Raw genomic sequence first — 22,305 nt, forward strand, 5'->3', positions numbered from 1 at the left:
ATGGAACATATTTACACTATCTCATGTCCTGAGGGCAGAGTGTGTGATTTTGCATTCAGACAAATACGGTGGCACATAGCGCCGTTTGTTTAGTGCAACACGCAAAGCAAAGGTTGAAAAGACCCTTCCCATGTCCTTTTTCTCAAGACTGTGCGGGGTAAGGTGTTCTACGAACGCTCTCGTTTCACCGTGCCCTCTTCCCCTCTTGAACCGGCTCATCTACCTCTGTGATGGATATTCTTCCTGCTATTCCTTCTCACTTCCACATCTCTGAACTCCCCTCTCACCACCCGCTCCCTTCACAACACTGATCATTACACCTTCCATCAAAAGCACTTCAATGAACATCGTATTTTCAAGGATATTGGAGTTCTCTCCCTTCTGGAGCCAAAGGCGTTCGTGGTGTTGTGTTTTTGATTTGCGTCTGGCTGTGCCTGTGTGGGTTCGTGTGTAGCAGATTTTCGTTACCATGATAATTTGTCAGCCATTGAAAGGATTTTGACCAAACTTTGTCAAAGTATGTACAGTGAAGCTAAGATGAACTGCTTGTATTTTGGGTTCAAATGGTTAAAGGACGATGGTCATGTGAACTTCGATTGAAAATCTTTGTTAGCAGAAAAACTTGTGAACCACAGAAGGGGTTTCAACCAAACTCGGCACAAATATGGACTGTGATTCAAAGATGAAGTGTTTAGATTTTGGGTTCAACAGGTCGAAGGTCATGTGACCTTTGAAAACTATTTTACAGATCATCAGTCGAGTGAAAAAGCATCTGATGTTTTCTCTCTTCTGCTTATCTCATCCTCCTGCCCCAAACCCTATCTTCATTCATTTGGCCACATTACAAGACGTGTGGCAGTAAAAGTTGTATAATATTGCTTATTTCTTCTGCCACCGGAGATGGAGGTTATGTTTTCACCCCTCTCTGTCTCTCTGTTTGTTACTTGCAAAATCGAAGATTTTTCAACGATATTGGTTCATCGATTTTGTTATTCTGTCCGTCTGTCTGTCTCTGTTTGTCTGTTTATCGCCTACAGGTCACAATTTTAACCAATCTTCACGAAACTTCACCACATGGTAGAGTTTGTCAAAAGGAAGAAACCTATTGTTTTTGAGGTCAAAAGGTCAACAGAGGCCAAAGGTCAACAACTTAGGTGAGATTTCTAAAATCCTCAATTATCATCCAAATTACTTGAAATTTGAAGAGGATTTATATATTTCAGGTCACTGAATTCAACTAGCCAATTATTTTTTTGAGGTCAACATCGACCAAAAGGTCAACATCGGCCAAAGGTCAACAACTTTGGTGGGATTTCGAAAATCCTCGATTTTCATCCGATTGACTTGAAGTTTGAAGAGTATTTATATTTCAGTTCAATCAATTCAACCAGTGAATTATTTTTGAGGTCATAATGGACCAAAAGGTCAACATAGACCCAAGGTCAATAACTAAGGTGGTATTTTAAAATCCTCAATTTTCATCCCAATTGACTTGAAATTTGAAGAGGATTTGCATAGTTTGTCATTTAATTCAATCACCAATTATTTTTGACTTCAAAATTTGTTTTATGGATTTTGCAAGGGTCGTGTTTTGCACGACTTCTTCTTGTTTGTTTGTTTGTTTGTGTGCAGGATATCTCAAAAGGTTGTGAACAGATTCAGATGAAACTTGGTGGACATGTTTGGGTGTGACGAGGATGAATTGATTCAAATTTGGTGAAGATCCGAATCTGGATCCAGAGCTGATAATTTTTTCAGTGATTCTTCACCATTGAGAGATAGGGCTAAAAACAATATATTTATCGGGCCTGATATGTTCTATTGGGTCAGGCATTGTGTGGCAGAGGTATGCGCTCCACAAAGTGCCCTTCTAGTTCATAATATGACAACTAGAGGTTGCCATGCCAATGGTCTTTTGTGGTAATTTTATAAGCAGAAGAAATAGAGAAAAGGTCAGAGTGGTCACGTCTTGTGTTCGTACTTATTGTCCTCTGCCCCCCCTCCCCCCCACCCGATCATCAAGGTCAGAGACGGAGGCCATTAAAATGAACTCAGTCCGGCCGACCGATCATCGGTCTTTCAATGTACTTTTGTACATATATTTCAAAAAACGTTGAACATTCAGCTTTCATGTTGCAGATATCTATTCAACACAACATTATATCAATCTGATTAGATCATGGCTACGATTGGCTGAATTCTGTTGCCATGGCAACCATCTCAGTAACTTGGCTTGTGTACATAATATTTAAAAAGCTGTAAAAGCTTTAGGTTTCATGTTACACAGATCTTATTCCCCATACCATCCAAAAGGTGAGTGACCTAGAGTATCAGCTCCTCGTGTATGACAACTTCAATCATCACAAAACCTAGTAAACAGAGCATCCTGGTGAAATATATGTTTTTTTTAGGTATTTCTTCAGCTTTGGTAATAATTTCCTGAAACTCTTTCTACTTTGGTTTTCCACTGCAGAGAAATTGGAGCCTTTTTTTTATCTCCCCCCTAATCACATCTATAGTTTTCCCAATAATCCTTTGGGTTATGGGACCCCGAGTCAGGAATTGGTGGTACACATGCTGAAATTACTTCCTCACAACCTGTGAAGTTACTCATACTTAGAGGATTATAACTTTCACAAAGATTGCACGTTGCATGCTTATTCACAGAAAATTTAACTTGAACTTTTCAATCCTTTTCGATCTCTTTGGTTTTATGTGAGATCATCTCTCTTGTGTGCACTCTTCCTTTGTCTTCTGCCTCATTCACAAACGATAGACATGACTGAGAATGTTTGAATGTTGTTTTCATCAAATTTTCATATTTGTCTAGCTCTTTCCCCATCTCTACACTGATTATCTCCACACTTCCACCCTATCATTAAAGCTTGCTTTTAGGTATTCTCAGCATCTCACCTGAAATCCTCCACATTACAGATCCCCTACACATGGATCATCACCAAGTTATGTATAACTATGGCAAAGCTAAAATTGTTCTTTCTCCTGAACAATATAGTCATATACTCATACCAACAAATTGGTTTCATTTTCAACACTGCACTAACTAACAATGAGCAGAGGCCTGAGTTGCAAGTAAGAGGCTGGAGCAGTCTTTTAACAGAGAAAGAAAATCTCAATAATGATTGATGCAAGGTTATATTGCTGCTGCCGCAGAGCAAGTCGGAACAGATGTAAATAAGATGTGTTGTTCAAAAAAAGGACCACTGGACCTGAAGCTTATCTGGCCTAATGTTGTAACCCAAATTTGGTAGCTTTCTGACCGGTTGGTCTGGAGAGGAAGGTTTTTGAAGAAATTTACGCGATTTTCCCAAACATTTACTAAGTCCACCATTTTGGCACGCTTCCGGTCATGTGATCAGCATGACCTCCGAAATTTAACATCATGACCCAGTCCTCGTATTACAACCCAAATTTGGAAGCATTCTGACTGGTGGTTCTGGAGAAGAAGATTTTTTGAAGGAATTAATGCGATTTTCACCAAAGTTGACAAAGACCGGCATTTTGATGCACTTCCGGTCACGTGACTAGCATGACTTCCGTAATATAATTAACATTCCTTCCATAGCCTAATGTTGCAAACCAAACTTGGCCGCATTCTGACTGGTGGGTCTGGAGAAGAAGATTTTGGAAGGAATTTGCGTGACCACCATTTTGAGACTGATGGGTCTGGAGAAGAAGTTTTTTGAAGAACTTTACTGTTGGCCATTTTGACCTACTTAAAGTCATGTGACTGGAATGAGCTTTGTAATTCCTGTTACCAGTCAAGAGAGGAAAGTTTCTGCCAAATTTCAGCGAGATCGACCCAGTGGTTTGGCCGGAGAAGTCAAAAAAGAAGATGGATGGATGGATGGGCGGACGGTGCATGATGACAAATACCTGATCTGGAATGTAAATTCCAGATAAGCTAAAAATGTCAGCGAAAATCGAGAAAACCAGAAGATGCAAACCTGAAAGTTGGCAAGAATGAAAAATGTCACAAGTCACAAATGTCACCACAGATGAAGTGAAATTGTAAAGAGCAGTCACCTTATAAAGAGTGAAAAGAAGAAGAAAATTTTTTTACAGGTGCAGAGAGGTGATTCCACAGATGGAAAAATATGAGGGTCAATGCTTGTAGGTCAGCGAATATCTTGCAATGTAATTTTACCAAGGAGTGGAATAGTAGATGAGGAGCTGAGAGAGGTGGAGATCTGGAATGGCACTGAAGAGTAGGAGGTGATGGTGGGGTGGGGGGGGGGGCGGCAGTCAAGCCCCATACTTCTGATGGATAATTACAATATTAGAATTTTACTTTTTATAAAAACTGGAAGTAAAAACATCCACCAACAATTTCCACTTTGGGTATGGAAGAGAGATCACTGATGAGGACTGGTGATATATTGGATGTGATGTAGGATACACAGACAAAACTAGAAGGGCACTTGGTGGAGCGCATTCCTCCACCAAGCTGATTAGTTTACGTTTTGTATTCCAATGATAGGCCAGATCTGGATTCGGACCTGAACTAAGATATAATTTGCTTGTTCTTGTCACCTAACCAGCTCATGCTCCAAGTTTCATCCGAATCTGTCCATAACTTTTTGAGATATCGTGCTATACATCCTTTTTGGCCCTATCTCTCAATGGTGAAGAATCACGATAAAAATTCTAGTGTCTGAATCTTCACCAAAATCTAATCAGTTCGACCTTGTCACACACCCAACCTGTCCACCAAATTTCATCCGAATCTGTCCCCAGATTTATGAGATATCCTGCACACAAACAGACAAGCCGGTAGGCGGCAATGGGTCGCCGAGCATGGAAACTATAAGATATAGAGCAAAATGGATGTCATATCGCAGATAGAGCATCACCTGTAGATCATTCGTGCCAAATTTCAGAACCCTACGTGGGATAATGGCTTTCGGAATTGATTTCGCGTGAACGGTACCGATTTTGAAGGTTTTTCAGTTGTTGCTAGGGAACCAAAGCGTCCCTAGCAACCATCACAATTTTCAAAGCACTAGGTAATAAGATGTACCTACCACCCGAGTTTGGTCAAAATCCGCCCACGTTTACTACCAATTATGCTGATGACAAACGAACAAACATCCAAACAAACAGAAAGAATTACTGACAATAAGGGTCACCTATTTCGGCGACCCAACAGACAGACAGACAGGGGTGAAAACATAACCTCCTTCCACCTTCGGTGGCGGAGACAACAAGACTTGAATGTTTCTGTAAGAATAACATTTTACAGAGCACACCTCCAGACAGTGTGTTGAACATATCCATGTGGTCGGTGCATTCTGTAAAAAAAAGAAAAAAAAATTGACACTGTGTATGCTATTATGCTTTTGATTACATTTCAAAATATATTGTAATGTATGTGTAATATTCTGATAATGAGCACAGCAAATGAAACAAGTTTGTCATTCTTCTGGTTACAAGTGGGATGATAAATGTATGCCTGGTGTTGGCTTGATGGTTCGGGTGGTGAGCTTGGGATCCTAGGGTCCTGAGTTAAAATCCCACTCAGCTGTTGAATTAATACCAGGTGGAGTTAACTCGGCCTGTTATCCTTATGAGGTCAGCAAGATGAGTGCCAGCATGCTGGTATACTGTGTCGGAGTGGTGACCCGTCCAGGATTGTACCCAATAGCCAAGGAGACTGCTAAGGCAGCACCAACGCTCTGCATCGAGTACGGTCCCAATGGATGGATGGATAAATGTTTAAACATGGATCGTCACATTATGAGCGTTCACTTTGTTTGTTTGGATATTAGCATCTTCCATAAAATCACATTAAAATATATCATTGATGGTCTCGATCGTTTTGATGGAACCGTTAAACCTGAGCTGCTATCATCAGGGGTTCTGGATTTCCAATAGCATGTCATTGCTGTCTTTTATTCATCTTATATTGGCTGAGCATCTATACTGTAATCTTATTATTGCAGGTTTATATCGCAAGCCTGCCAGGATGAGAATGGTGAAACCTCTTAGTCTATTCCTTGACACTGGGCTGCTTCCTGCCAGCACTCTGTGAAAGAGTGGAAACGTTTGCAGGCTTAATTCATAGCCACGGAAATGCTAACGACGTGTTGTGTAGGTGTCTTGATGCTGTCTGGGGAATCTGGGACTTTGCTTTGATTTGATGGTGTTAATTCAGGTAGAGGAGTATACAATCAGACTGTTGTTACAACCATATTGTAGCTTTGTCTGTACAGTCCTCACGTGAGCTCCAAAGTTTAAAACCTTTTTGAATCTCTTCTGCTCTGGATAAGTAAATTAAAAAGTGCCAAAGGTGTAATACATACATATTTATTAGATTATTACTTATTATTATTATTGTTGTTATGGCATACTCGTAAATATAGTCGATGTCGCTAAAAAGGAAGGTCAATCTCTCTGTGATTACATATATGGAAGCTCATATTCGTCCAATGCCTCACCCACAGCCTTCTGTCACAAGTTGAGTCTTTGTCACAGATGTCCTACTGACAATCCCGAAGGACTTATTTGCCGCAGTCCTGACTATCCAGATGACCTTGCTGTAATTCTATCACAATGGAGAGCTGAGAAGCAGCTCTTTTGCAATATTGTCACTGGAAATTAACTTCACTTAAGCTCACACTTTAATCACGGATGTTCACAGAATTAATGTTAAGCCTGGTGTTGGCTTAGCGGTTAGGGTGGTGGCTTGGGATCCTAGGGTCCTGAGTTCGAGCCACATTGGCCACTGAATTAACAGGGCCACGTTGGTTGACTCAGCCTGTCGTCCTTCCGAGGTTGGTGAAATGAGCACCAATATCCTGGAAACAGGGGCACTGCATCAGCGGCATAGCCGTGCCCCTAACCGATGGTGCAACCAGCAGCCAAAAAGGCAACGCACGATGGGAACAGAATTAATGAAGTACAGATACAGTATATTTCCTGAAAGATACCGATTTATTTATTTACTGCACATATATTAACAGTATCTTTGCAATTCTTGTAAGTTTGTCATCCATTCCATAAACCAGAATGGATTGTCAAAATGTTGATCATAAAATTATTTACTATTTCTTCAGATCTTTACACACGCACAAAACGAACAGAAAAGATAACCGCCACAGATTGCCAAACGCACACTAAACCTATCATTGGAAGCTCCGTTTAAACAATAATTCTTCATCTCTCTGCTGATGCTCCACCTTCTGCTGTATCATCTGTCATCCCTCAGATCGGCCAGCAGCAGCCTCTTCACTCTCTGCAGATCTGGATAAAATCACAATGTGGTCCAACACGTGGAACATGTCTTTCAACCCCCCCCCCTCCTCTGTCTCTCCAAAAAGACCGTCTGGAAACCCCCACTCCCCCCATCTACTTTCTCAACAATCCTTTTGAAGAAGTCCTTTCATTCAAGCTTCTGGGTCTCACTATCTGCCATGATGTTTCCTGAAAGCCACATGTCCAAGCCTGAACTTCAAAGCCAGTTGCCAACTGGGCATCCTCTGTCATGCAAAGTCCTTCCTTCACCTGAGCTCCTGACCACAAACAAAGCTTTCATCCACAGCCTGATGGAGTACTGCTCTCCCCTCTGGGCTGGTGCTCCTGCCTCTCACCTTTCTCGGCTTCATGCCGTGGAAACCAAGGCATTTCGGATCATTGGTAACTCCCGTGATGAGGCTGAGTCTATGGGTTTCTCACTCTCGGGTCGGTGGTGATCTTTCTATCTTTTACCGTCTCCTCTCTGGCCTCGCCACCCCCCCCCCACCCCCGCTCTGTCTGCTATCTGTCCCACCCATAGTTCCGCAGGGCACTCAAGGTCCGCCAGCAACCCCCTTCTGGTTAAACTACCAAAATCAAGAGTCACTGCTCACCTTCATTCCTTCATTCCTTTATTTTCCCACCTTTGGAACAAACTCCCACACACTCTTCAATCGCACTCTTCTCTCCAAGTCTTCAAAACAGCTATTCACCACCATCTCTTATCTTCCCCCATCCAAATCCTCGATCTTTTCTACCCCCGTTAATCCGCCCCAAGCCCACCTCCTTCAAATTCCCTGCTTTCCTTCCTGAAAGTCCCTGTAATGTCCATCTTATTTACCCTGTGTACACTGCCCTATCCCTCTCCTTTTCATAGATCTCCTCATGTGTCTATTCCCCACTGTTTTGTGCTTCCCTCTCCCATCCCTTTTGTCTCCTGCTATCCTTGTGATACATTCTGTGTGTCAGCTCTGAAACAAGCCTTGACATTGGATATCTTTTTAAAAATTATCTTCCAATTGGAAACAAGCTCTCTGACCAATGCCTTCACGGCACTGACGTAATGGAAAGGGACTGACTGGTCTTCCAGTTTCTCTGATGAAAAGTGTCCATCCTGCTCATGTCCCAAAACATGTGGCACTTTCCCTGCTGTGCCCTCTTTAACTGTGACAGTGAAAATGCTACCCGTGGGGCCAGTATAGCTCGGATTCATCGTGGTATTCCTTGGTCATAGCTCTGGCCCCTGGTGATTGAACCCGGGTCCGGCTATGGCTGGTCAATTTGCTCATCCAGAAGCACCCCTCTGTGGCTGCTCCCCATAGCTCTGTCTTCTTCACTGCTGTTTATCTCTCCAATGACTTACAAACTCTGTCTTTTTTAAAAGTTATTTTTCATTTTTTAAAGAAATTCAGAAATCAGCACCGGGCCACAAGTTTGCGGTTTCTCCTTGCTCAATCTCAACCGTGCTCCAAAACATTTTGCCACATTTCCCCAAAACATACAGGTATCTCTACCATTATATAAATATGGGGTCGAAGGTATACACTATATCTGTACTCTACGATGGGAGATAAATTGTTTATTCCAAATTGTCTCAGACTGGTCATTGCTGCTGGTGAATCGGTGGAAAGGAATGAAGGTGGAGACACCCCTTACTGAATCTTACCCCCAAACTTACAACTGAGCTATTTATCCACAGCTTCAAATCATGGCTGATATCTGGGGGATTAGTTTCATTTAATACCTGGCCAAGGACGTTCAGTCCAAATGCTTCTACAGTGGCTGTAATTCTTCATGGTTTACATTTACATATCTTTTAGTTTCTTCACCTAAAGATTCCCACAAAAGAAAATGCAGACAAGAAAAAAAGAATGATATAATCACATACAGCAAATGCATGAAGCAAAGTCGACAAAGTAAAATATATTTGTTTACATACTCCTTATAAAATCAATATATCGAATCGATCGCACAATTCAAAATCTTCGAAGCTTGTAACAGTTCTGGAAGTAACTTTGTTGTTTGAATTGCAGGTGGAGAGCTTATCGAGCGGTGAATGTGGAGCTGTTATTTGAGTTTTCAGTTATTGAAATCCCAAATTTGGAGGAAAATGGCCTTTTTGTTTAATTTTACACGGCATAAACTATATGGGCAGAAATGGATACTGCACTCATCTTTTCATGCTCGTTTTTTTTTTTCCCCAATAATACCCACAGCTATAATTCCAAAGGAAAGCACAAGCCATTGCATCAAAATGTCATACGAGTCTCCACCACCTTACTCAGCAATGCCACCATCACATGCCCAGCAGTACGACAGCAAACCACCAGGGCAAGGTATGTTATGCTCTCTGCTGGATGTGCACATTTGCCTGCTGAATATCATGCGTGTGCCAGTGTGTGATATCTGTCATTCATCATTGGTAGGAGGAACTGTGCACGTGCAGCCCATGAGCTACATACCACCACATGCATATGGAGGCTCTGGAATGCCACCTCCCCCCGGCTTCATGCCTGCACCAGGATTTCCTGATATAGAGCCTGCATCCCCTCATCCTGGTTGGTCCTACTATGTTACAGTGGGGGGTTTTTTTTGGGGGGGGGTTCCCCCTTTTTTAACACGCAAACCATTTGTATACTACTTACTTGTGATTATTTAATAATATATTTAGTATTGTAGCCTTAACACTTTACTAGATCTACCTGTAAAATTTGAGGAAGGTGTATTCCTTCCTCTTGGACCCTCTGTTTGTCTTTGGAGACCCTCTGTTTCAATTACTTGAGCATAACATGGCAAAATCTTTACCTTCCCCTCCCTTGCATATGCCTCCTTCCCAAATTCATCACTTTTCCAAACCTCTGTTGTCTTCACTTTCCACTTTTTCCTCACTCAGCTTCATTTTATCTCTCCTTCCTTCCCTCCCACTATTTATTTTCTTAATTCATATGTCCCCACCTTACATGCATGTGTAATAAATTGATGGCCCGTTTACTGACCTACTGAGAACATATTCTGATTTGTTGCTTCATCTAAGCCTTATCGATAGACAAGGTTTGCCTGTTTTATCGTTCCCCGCAGCCATGCCGCATACTCCGAACGCTGGCTTTATTCTCGGAGCAAATAATTCCAGCAAACTCGCCTTCCTCTTAGACTGCTTACCAAAAAAAAACCAAAAGGTTCATTTCCTACTGATTCTCAAACCACACAATTCTTTGCATTTTTGCTATCAAGAAGTGTAAACACTGAAACTGGGTTTTATTTTGCTACTTCTGTATTTGACATTGCTGATGTTTCACTGTTGATAAACAAATCGCCTAGTGGAAATGACGCTGAGACAGGAGAGAGAAATTCATGATTAATTTCTCGACACATAATTATATTGCTGCTGTCGGCTAGCTTGGTTAGAGTAGGGTCAGTTTAGGGTGAAGGTGCACTGATGATCTTCTGTTAAATAATTTTTACCCCACAATCGTGAATCTGTGTTCAGCAATGTTGACAGCCGTGGAAAAACTGATCGAGGACCAACTTGATATCAATTTAATTTTATATTTTGAACACTGAAGAGAACATGAATTGGAACACAAACTTGCAGTTTAGTGGTACTTTGGCTCTGAGTTTGGCAAATTGTACAGACTCTCATCCCCATCACACATGTGCAGAGAGGCTGAAGGTAATTGTTTTAATTTTTCTGGCATTCAAACAAAATTGAAAATATTTCCAAACATGAAACTTACTGTTTTAGGGAAGTCACAAAGGACACGCACAACAGCCACAAATAACGAATTTAACGTGTTAAAGTATAAGGGAACTCGGTAGAGCGCATATCTCCGCCATTTAATGCCTGATCCACGAGAACATATCAGGCCCAATACATTTTTGAGATATCATGCTCTTTATCATTTTGACCCGATCTCTCAATGGTGAAGAAACACTTTGAAAATTCTAGTAGTCGGATCCAGATCTGGATCTTCACCAAAATCTAATCAGTTCGTCCTTGTCACACACCCAACCTGTCCATCAAATTTCGTCCGTATCCATCTACAAGTTTTTGAGATATCCTGCACACAGACAAACAAACAAACAAGCGGAGAGGGGTGAAAACATAACCTCCTTCACCTTCGGTGGCCGAGGTAATAACGTGATGTAAAAAATGGTGCATCAATGGAATAAAACTGACAATAATGTTTTTTTTTTTCTACACCCTTTATTTTATTTCATTTGAATTGTATACTTGAACACTGTAGAACAATGGAAATCCTCTTTATTTGTTTGCTGATGACTGCACCCTCTGCCGTGACATCCTCCATCCTTCAGATTTGTAGGCTGCAGCCTCTTCCCTCTTTTCAGACCTTGACAAAATCACCAGCTGGTCAAACACTTGGAATATGTCTTTCAATCCTGACAAATCTACACTCTCACTCTCTCTCCAAAAGGACTGTCTGACAAACCATCCTATCGACTTTCTTAACAAGAAAAAGAGAAATCGTCGATTGCATACCATCGCCAGAACTTGTTTTTTGTGGTGTTTGTGTAGTTTCGTGGAGTGTATTTTGTGTACTGGTGGGTTACATAATTAATAAAATGCATAACTAGAACTGTCACTTTATAACTGCCAGCAGTGATGACGGGGTACCAAGACGTCCCGCTTTGATGCAACCCCGCTTTGATCAGACACTTGACCCTGACCCATGACGTTTATTGTTATTCAATTGAATTTCGAACGGGATTAAAATAAATTCAATTCAAATCAAATCGAAGACCAAATAGGTACAGTTCTGCATTGGAGTAATCAGAAGGAACCTGAACAAGCAAAAAACAAGGATGAAGTCATCAGAAGGAACCTGTATAGGATTCTGGTTTCAGCTGCTACTCATCTCCCCTCAAACCCATCTAGACACAGCCAAGTGAGCCTTATTTTAAAAAACAATAAAAATAATAAATAATAACCCATATCAAAAAAAAAATTCTGTCTGCCAGACATGCATCTGATCAGGTTGAGATGTGAAACATATACTGTATATGCCCCCTCAATACTCGATAATAATTGTGAAGTTTCATGTCGATCGATGAAACGGTTGAAGAGAAATTGTTTTTTAAAAGATTTTTTTCACTTGATCCAATATGGCTGCCAGACCATGTGACCTATCAATTATTCGTGAATGCCCCAGGTATCCCCAAAGCTTGGGGAATATGTGTGAAGTTTCCCCTCAATCTGTTCAGCCATTCTTGAGAAGAAGATTTTTTAGAGGTTTTTGGGTAAATCCAATATGGCTGCCAAACCATGTGACCTCTGACATCATAGGTGTGAACGTTGTGTTCCTCGTGGATAGGCAGTCATACCTGTAAAGTTTTGCCTCGATCTGTTCAGCAGTTTCAGAGAAGATTTTTGAAGGTTTAAAAAAAAAAAAAACATCAATTTTTTTTTTCTGTGGACCAATTCATCCATCGATGTCCCACAAAAATGTTCATACTGATCGGATGTAGCGTTATACATATGCAATTATGATGTTGCAATGAAGGCACCGATGACATCATAAACAAATCTTACTTATTCCCCATGTTGAGTACTTGCCATTTGCCAAGTTCATTTTTTTCCTTGGTGCAGTTTCAGATATCAACATCCAAAGTTTTTCCTTTTTTCCAACATGGCTGCCACACCACGTGACGTATGATGTCATAATTTTCAATAAAACAATCTACATGAGTAGTCGCACCTATGGTGAAAATGTTGTGTCAATCCGACAAGCAGTTGCAGAGAAAAAACACGAAAGTACTGACGGAAAAACAAAGAGATAGACAAACAAACAAATGGAGAATCACTCTCATGGAGTGACACTTGGTGAAATGGGACGGCATGTGGTGGAGTGCATACCTCCGCCAGGCTGAAAGGTTTACATTTTGTCTCCGACCGAGAGGTTCGAACCTGAATCTGGACCGTAACCAAAGTCGAATTGGCATGTTATTGTCACCTAACTAACTAACTCATCAACCTGGTTTTGTCATAACTCGTCCACAACTTTTTGAGATATTATTATGCCACACATAGTTTTCGGCCCCATCTCTAAATGTTAAAGAATCACATGGAAAATTCTCAAATCCGAATCTGGATTCGGATCTTCAGCAAAATTGAATCAGTTAGTCCTTGTTACACACCCAACATGTCCACCAAGTTTCATCTGAATCCGTCCACAACTTTTTGAGATGTCATGCAATATCGTTTTTAGCCTGATCTCTCAATAGTGAAGAATCACTTAAAAAATTAAATAACTCTCGTATCCGTATCTGGATTCAGATCTTCACCAAAATTGAATTGATTAGTTTGTGTCGCACTCCCAACATGTCACAAAGTTTTATCAGAATCCATCCATAACCTTTTGAGATATTGTGATAAATATCGTTTTTGGCCTCTCCGATTTGCACTCTCTCAATGGTGAATAATCAATTTTAAAATTCTCAGATCCGGATCCGGATTCGTATCTTAACCAAAATCAAGTGTTGCTGTCCTTGGCAGGTCACCTACACACAAAAAATATTTCAGAACGATTGCTTGAAAACTGCAGCCAAAAATCGTGTGACAGACCAACATACTTGGAGAAATTATTTTTCTTCACCAAGTAACAGACAAACAGATCCCAATGCAATACCCTCTCCTCTGACAAGGGCAACAATCCTCTTTAGTCTTGAGGAAGTTCAGTCACTCAAACTCCTGGGTGTCACTCTCAGCCATGATTTTTCTTGGGAAAACCGCATTTCAGAGTTGGCCTCCAAAGCCAGCCACCGACTGGGCATCCTCCATTGTAGAAAGACCCTCCGTGGCACACCTGGACTTGTAAACACCTACAAGGCCCTCATTTGCAGCTTGAGGAGTAATGCTCTCCCCTCTGGGCTGTTTGCTCTGTCTCACACCTTGCTCATCCTGACGCTGTGGAAACCTAACCTCAAAGTCAATGGAATCTACCGTGTTGAAGCTGAGTCTATGGGTCTATCACTTTCCCATTTCAGTGGTCTCCCTGTCTTCTAACACCTCCTTTCTGGTGTTGCACTCATCTCCTCTGCTCTTTCGGTGCTTTGTCCCACTCTGGTTTCTGCTGGGTACAAGCAGTCCACATCAACTCCCTTCTGGTGGAGCTCCCAAAATCCAGAATCTCTGCTCAACTCCACTCATTCATTCCTCTTTATTCCCACCAATGGAATCAACTTCCACATTCTCTTTAATCTCAATCTTCCTTCCTGGTCTTCATGACACCTGCTCACAACCATCTCAGTTCATTCCCCATCCAAAATCATAATCTTTTTACCCCCATTAATGCCTCTATCCCCTCGCCTACCTCCTCCCAAATTTCCATTTTTTTTCTTCCTGAGAGTTTCCTTCTCCATCCATATTGTCCACCTCATTCATCGTTTCCTCCCCCACTTCTCTTATTTGTCCAATTCTCCATTTATTTTATCCTTCAAATCTGCTGTTGGTGTTTCCCCCCTCTTTTACCGTTGCTTTTGTTCTGTTCCATTCAGTGTTGCACTCTTCCATGAGCCTTGACCTTGTACACAAAAAATATACAAATAGTTTTTTTGATTATATATATATATATATATATATATATATATATATATATATATATATATATATATATATATATATATATATATATATATATATATATATATATATATATATATATATATATATATATATATATATATATATATATATATACACACACACACACACACACACACACACACACACACACACACACACACACACACACACACACACACACACACACACACACACACACACACGGCCTAGGTTCGTGGAAGAGCGAGGACACAGAACGGACTGGAAAACAACATAACAAAGGGAACAGCAGGAGAAAGGGGAAATGGCAATCGTATGGCACAGGGGAAAGGGAGATGAAAACGGACAACCAAGGGATGAGGGTTAGGGGAGAACACAAGGGATGGACAAGATGGATACATAAACAAAATTTTGGGAGGATACATGTCTTCTTGGCACTTTCAAAAACCTAATGGTGGTGTGCTAATGTTTTTTTTTCCCCCACTGTACATTTGGTACCAGGTGGATGTTGCTGTTGTGGTGTGTGCACTGCATCCAATGTGGTGAGGATCTCAGTCAGTGCGTGTTCACTGTGCCCATGATGTGGCTCACTAAAGTGTACTTCATCTTTTGCTGCAACTTGACAAACCACATTTATAACTTGTTGATAATTTTGTGGTTAACGGTCTCTCCCATGTTCCCAGCACACAGCACATGTGGGTTAAGTTGTTTGATAAAGTTCAGAGTGACCTGTTGTGTACATTTGGTTCTACATTTGATGTTATCTTATCTATAAAGTTTTGTTGAATTCATCTTCATGGCAATGAGGGGCCATCCATTTATTACACACACTTTTTATTTTACTTTTTTTAGGGGGATCTGGGGTAGTTGTAATGAGTCTGTACTGTAACATAATTCATTTACCCCAACGAGGAACCCAACTGGCCTTCGGTTTCTTTTTGAATAGTTAAGCAGTGTTAAGCAGCTTGGTTGTGGAGTGGGTAAAGCCTTGTTGCATTTCCCTTCCTGGTGTGGGCTTGATTCCGTTGTCTGATTCAAGTGAGAGTTTCAGTTTAACCTCAGGTCTGGCCAGCCGGCTCATGAAAAAGTTATACGTCAATCCTACTTGGTTTATGAGCCGCCAACCCCAAAACTAATGACAATGACCATGATTCAAGTTTGTTGTTCTGGACAGGAGAATTGTACTGTAACTGTTCGTCATGCTGTTTGTTCTTCTCTCATTCCCCTCCACTTTGTATAATTGTCTTTCAATTAATCATCATCGTTTACATTTGCTCGGTTTTGCTCTATGTTCCCATTGTTTTAGGCATTATTATTTTAAAAAAAGACCTCCACAATTTGTTCGGTGATCTCGGATTGAATTTAACAGTCCCCTTGTCTGAGGCTGTGATGTCCAATTAGGGAGCATGCTATGCTTGGCTGCAACATGCCGCAACTGTTTGCACCTCCGGGCATGTGACCATCCACACACTTCTGGAGAAAATTCTCCTATTCTAAACGAATGAATCCTCTGAACATATGTTCATCTCATGGAAATGAACATCATATTTTCACAATTTTCCATCTTATGATATATTGGTAATTGGTGCAAGTGTAACAAAGTTCACGAACTGCCACCGTGTCTTTGAGAACAATTTCCTCAAGCTTCTCACCTTCCTCTAAGGCAGAGGTTCCAAAATCCAGGAGCGCCACCCGAACTTGGTTCACGAGGGCCTTCTTTTGGGTCATGGATGACGACGTTCGGCTTCATCTTACAGCGATATACCGTATTCAGACATTGGCAGTTTGCCAACTTCTCACAAATCCCAGTTTTTGAGAGAGGGGGTAGGGGTTCACGTCAAAAGCTTTTTCTCCAACAATTGTTATGGTCGGCACCAGGTACCACGAGGTGAATGTGATTTCAAATTTTGGGTGGTGGACAAAGAAATTTGGGAGTCTATGCTCTAAGGCTTTGGGGCACCGAGTCAAATTTGTCCCTAGTTAATATTCCTTTTCTATCCCTTGTTTTCTGAATGTCTGAATGCTATCTTTACATAAAATGCCAAGGTTCTCACTTCCTCCCTCCCCCTGCCTCACAGAATGCCACCCACAGCATGTGGACTTCTCTCCCACTAATGGTGCATATAATCACCATTAGTGGGATTCTATGCACCAATCTTGATTTCTCTTCTGCAACTGAATGCATGCTATTAATGCAGTAATTTTCAAACCCTTTGCTTTGGCCTTATCTTCCCCAATCTACTGTTTCTCTGATCATTTCTCAAAATTTCTCAGAGGGTCACCTGCCTTCATTAGGAAAGTGGCAAACATTGCTCTCTTCCATAACAAAGGTGCCAAGACTGGTCCTCTCAACTACATATACCAGTCAGCCTTCTCGTCACCATGAACAAAGTGATGGAAGTTATCATTGCTACAGACCTCGAGTGTACTCTCTCTTATCCAAATCTCTGATCTCTAATCTTCAGTTTGATTTCCACCCCAGCTATACCACACTTGACATGTTGCTTCTTTTAAGTCGACAATGAATTGATGTATTAAATCAAAAGCAAAAGGTTAACTTCATGACTCTGGATTTCCTGAATGCCTTTGATACTCCCTGAAATGTGGCCAAGCTTTTCAAGCCGTCAGCCTTTGGTATTCATTGTACTCTCATTCAATGGTTGTCTGATTTATTTCTCCTGAAGCTCCAGGGCCTCACTATCAGCCATAACCTGCAAACAACATCTGCAAACTGATCATTCACACTGACGATTGCCCAGGTTTCCAAACTGTCTTCTTACACTGCCCATCACCATTATACACAGCCAAATTCATTCTGAGCTGTGTGTAACTCGTTACAATATCCAATAACTCGTTGGAATTATCAGTGACGAGTATGGCTCCTCACTTTAGGCTGGTGCAGCTCCTTCCCATATTTCTGCTGTGGATGAAGTGGAGTTGACATGGTTTGCTTTGCAACCTACGCAGACAGATTGGTGAACTCTCAATTCCATATCACCTCACTTTTGATGTCAATGCACTGGCCCACTCTTCCCTACATATATGCCCAGTTGTTCTCCCAACACTTTTCACAGCACACTTATCATGCAAATGAGGTCCCAAAGCCCCTACCTCACTCCACGAACCTTTTCTATCATTCTTCACCTCCTTCCTTATCTCCATCTGCTCTCTCAACTTCCATTGAACCATCTCTGCCTCTACCTGCAGCACTTATTTGTGGTGCCCTCTATACTTTGCTGCTGACAATGTCACCAGGCATGCACTCACCACCTGTTTCAGTGTTTGGTGAATCCCCCACCCTCCAACCAATTTTAACTAGACCTCTCCCTGCTTCAAACCCCACCTCCTCAGATGTGGGTTTGAAGCAGGGGGAAGCATACTATTGGTGGATTGCCCTCAACATGAAACTCGGCACTAGCAGCAATTTAGTCCAAATATCATGGCATCTCAGTGTCCTCTGCCCTCCTGTGGAGTGGAGTTGAGTGGAGTGTGTGTCATCTCCATATGCGGGTGTCAGAAGATGGAACAGAGTCCTCCCAGGTCTTGAAGTATCCACCTCCATTTTGGTAAGGTATCACAATTCATGGACCATGGTGTGAAGTTTTGTTCTTAAAGTTTTGTTCCGAGGGCTCTTTTCAAGATTGTCACTGAACCCCAGACAGCTTCCAACTGGAGTTCGTTTGTAGTACCGTAATATTTCCAGGGATGTTTTTTTTTAAGATTTCTGTAAGGTTCTTCTTTGTCATTCCTGTTGCTCTAATCATCACTGGTACAATTTCAGATATCTTGAGCTTCCAAGATCTTTTGACTTCATTTTTGAGATTCTGGTGTTTGGTTATTTTCTTGGTTTTTGTATTGTTTAGGCCAAATTGTTGGTACGGTCACCTCAATTAGCAATGCCTTCTTTTATTTTTTTGTTCTTAAGTATTATATCTGGTCACAATGCTTTGTTTTCTCTGTTCATGCTCGATGGGATCATCAGGTGTTATGTGAGCATTACTTCCTTGTTTTCAATTTTTGCTTTTGGTTCATGGTTCCATGAGTTTTCTGGAACTGGGATATTGAAATTTTCGCACAAGTGCCAGTGGTTTTTTTATTTTTTTGTGCTTTTGTGTGTACTATTTTGACAGTTGTTCTGACATGAGGTTTTTTTTTTTACATCCCAAAAGGAGGTGACTCATGCTTTCCGTTTCTACCTTGCAGAACCTACACTTGTCTGATTGACTCAGTCCCACCATCTTGTGAAAGCCATTGGTATAGTGTTTTTGGTCTTGAACATTTATTACCCCACAAATGCGAAGCAAAAAGTTCAAAAATTGGCTCATGTTTCTCTCGTCTGTCATCGGTTTATGATTGAGGAACTTATTATTTCAATTGAATGCAAAATTTTGAACACTAATCGGAACATGAATAAGGAAGACAAGTTTGCCGTTTTACCGTACTTTGGCTCTGAATTTGTCCTGATCGCACATGCGCAGAGAGGATTGAGATAATATTTTACTCTGTGTGCAACTTGGCTAACAGATAAGGAATGATGACATACATATGCACGTCATTTTCTTTTAGAGATCAGATCCAAGATGACCAACTGGCAGGCCATTTTAGTGGAAAAAAAACACAACCTGTTGTCTAACACATTCTCAACCATTTATTGGACAAGCATTTACCGATGTTGTTCAAACTTGGCACCCAGATAATGAATGATAGCTTACATACGCACATCATTTTTTTTTCCATCAGATCCAAGATGGCTGACTGCATGTGGCCATTTGTCAATGAAATGTGTCCCCAACCATTTCTCAGAAATGCACAGTCCAATTTTGTTCAAACACGGCAAAACCATAGGGCATGATGGCATACACATGCCCCTCGCTTTCTTTTGGGGTCTGATCAAAGATGGCTGACTGGTAGACTGTCGGCATATTTTAGTTGTACATAAATATGGGATAGCCCGTTAACTCAGGTTAGGTCAGGTATGGGAGCATGTGCCAGAGCAGCACGTCGCTGCATCCAATTTCTGTTGGTACTCCAGGGGCCTCTGTCTGGCCATACTCCAGGCAGATGCCTGGCCCATCCCCATCTCCTTCAGATGCTCACCAACCTGCTGCAACCATGAGGCACGTGGTCGGCCTATTGGCTTCCTCCACTCACGAGTCTCCCTCAATGAAAGAATCTGGTGAGCAGGATCAGCATCAGGAAAACGAGCAACATGTCCATACAGCCGCACCTGATGCTCATGGATTATGCAGGTGACAAATATCATTTGAGTCTCTTGCTCAGCAACCACTCATTGGAGACACAGCCTGACCAGCGATAGCCAAGGATTCTCTGAAGAGACCTTGTACCAAAGGAATGAAGTCTCCTTCTCAGATCTCTGTTCAGAGCCCAAGTTTCACATCCATACAGCAAGACTGGAAGCACCAAGGACCTGAATACTCAAGACTTCCGTCCTCCCGCACAGGTACCGACAGTGCCACACCCCATGATCCAGTGAATCCATGACTCCCCAGGCACAACCCAGATATCTCTCGACATCTGGCTGACAGCCAGCGGAGACTTGAATATCACTGCCAAGGTAAGTGAATCTCTCCGGGACCTCAACATTCTCACCACAAACAGGTACAGACAAGATAGCAGCATCCAAGATGTTCATGAAAGCCTGAATCTTAGTTTTGACCCAGGAAACTCATAATGCTAATGGCTCAGACTCCTCATTCAGCACCTCGATGGCCCCCTAAAGGATATCCAGAGTCTCCGCATCTGCAAAATCAAGGTCAGAGATCTTGACATTCCCAAAGTATGTACCGCAGCTTCATCTCTCCGACATCCTCTCCATAATTCAGTCCATTCAAGTGCTGCAAAGTGGGGGGCCAGTACACACCCCTGACGATCTCCAGTAACAACTGGAAATAAGTCTGAGATGGTGTCACCACATTCCACAGCACTCTCAGTACGAGAGTATAGTTCAATCATCAGATTGTTCAGTTTTTGGTGGCACCCTATGAAGACCAAGAATCCTCTTGAGGAATGAGGACATCCCGATTCACTGAATCAAATGATTTGCAGAGATCAACATATGCTGCAAGCAGCCCTTGCCGAAAATCTCGTCTGCGTTCGGTGAGGACCCGAAGGGCGAGGATACGGTCAATCATTGACCTCTTTGGTGTAAAGCCTGACTGCTCTGGGCACTGGTGCTCAAGCAGATGGTGGTGAACCCTTTCAAGAATATCTGAGTAAAGACCTTGCCCAGCACTGGGAGCAGCGTCATCCCTCGGTTGGGGTTGCAGTCCTGGCGATCACCTTTCCATTTCCAGGGAGGGGCAACAAGGCCCCTTTTCCAGTCAGTTGGGATGATGCCTGTGTTCCAGGCAGAGCACAGAACTGCATGCAATGACACGATTACAGCATTTCCACCAGCCTTGAGAAGTTCAGCATGGATGCCACAAATCCCAGGAGCTTTACCCCATTTCAACCAGTTCACCACAGCTTATGTTTCCACAAACTAAGGTGGATCACAGTTGATTGGAGGGTCAGCAATAGGGATAATGGCAGCCCTGACATCCAACTCCACAGCTGGTGGATCAGTCGGGTACAGTCGCTCAGAGTAACCAGCTCAGCGGGCCTTCACTTTGGACTCCTCTGTCAATAGCTCACCGCTCTCTGATTTCACTGCAGTATACCAAGGGATGGACTTGGAGGAACGCAATGCGTGAATTCCCCTGTAAGCAGGACGAGAATCACTTCACCACAGGTGATGCTCTACCCTCTCACAGATTCCTTGCAAATCGGCGTCCTTGTCCACCCTCAGAGCACGTACAGTTTTACACCTCTTCTCCCTGGACAGCTCAGCTCTGCCGTTAAGCCTGGCCTTGTGGCGCTGGTCAATAGTATCCAGTGTCCCTTCAAAGTCAAAATTCTTCTTTGCCCAACGGTGAGTTCCAAGATGTCCACCGGCAACATCAAGGATGGTGGTCTTGAAGGCACTCCACAACTCTTCAGAATTCCCCAAAGCACGCAGATCCCCGAAATCCCCATTCTGCTTGTTCGCAAACTCCTCATCTACCCTTTCATCTTTGAGCTTGCCAACATCCAGCCTCGGCCGGGTTGGTGCACAACTCCAGACAGCAAAATTACTGAAACATTTTGGGCTATGACATTTTTTTTGTCTTTTTTACTTGTTTTATTTTAAATTGGAATATATACTTGAACTAGGCTGAATGGCATATATATATATATATATATATATATATATATATATATATATATATATATATATATATATATATATATATATATATATATATATATATATATATATATATATATATATATATATATATATATAGGACTTTAAACAATATCTGGTACTGAGAGTGCTGTGAAGTTTGGTGGTACCATCTCTGAGTTATTTTCAGTTGTTACTGGAGTTCATCAGGGGTGTGTACTAGCCCGCACACTATTCAGTACTTGTATGG

The 22,305-nt window shown here is 41.9% G+C and overlaps 1 protein-coding gene across 2 annotated transcripts in view; it reads left to right on the forward strand.

The window, feature by feature from the left end:
- The window catches only part of LOC147034631 (cell death-inducing p53-target protein 1-like), a 72,029-nt gene that overhangs the window by 16,172 nt on the left and 33,552 nt on the right, over positions 1 to 22,305 (forward strand). For both annotated transcript variants that reach the window (XM_085886524.1, XM_085886533.1), the window contains exons 5-6: positions 9,468 to 9,587; positions 9,678 to 9,809. In XM_085886524.1, coding sequence (XP_085742650.1) covers positions 9,468 to 9,587; positions 9,678 to 9,809 — 252 coding nt within the window. The remainder of the gene's footprint in view (positions 1 to 9,467; positions 9,588 to 9,677; positions 9,810 to 22,305) is intronic.

The sequence above is a fragment of the Eptatretus burgeri genome, chromosome 1, assembly GCF_056783735.1.
Source record: "Eptatretus burgeri isolate ZD-2024b chromosome 1, Ebu_testis_v1, whole genome shotgun sequence".
In the NCBI taxonomy this organism is placed as follows: Eukaryota; Metazoa; Chordata; class Myxini; order Myxiniformes; family Myxinidae; genus Eptatretus; species Eptatretus burgeri.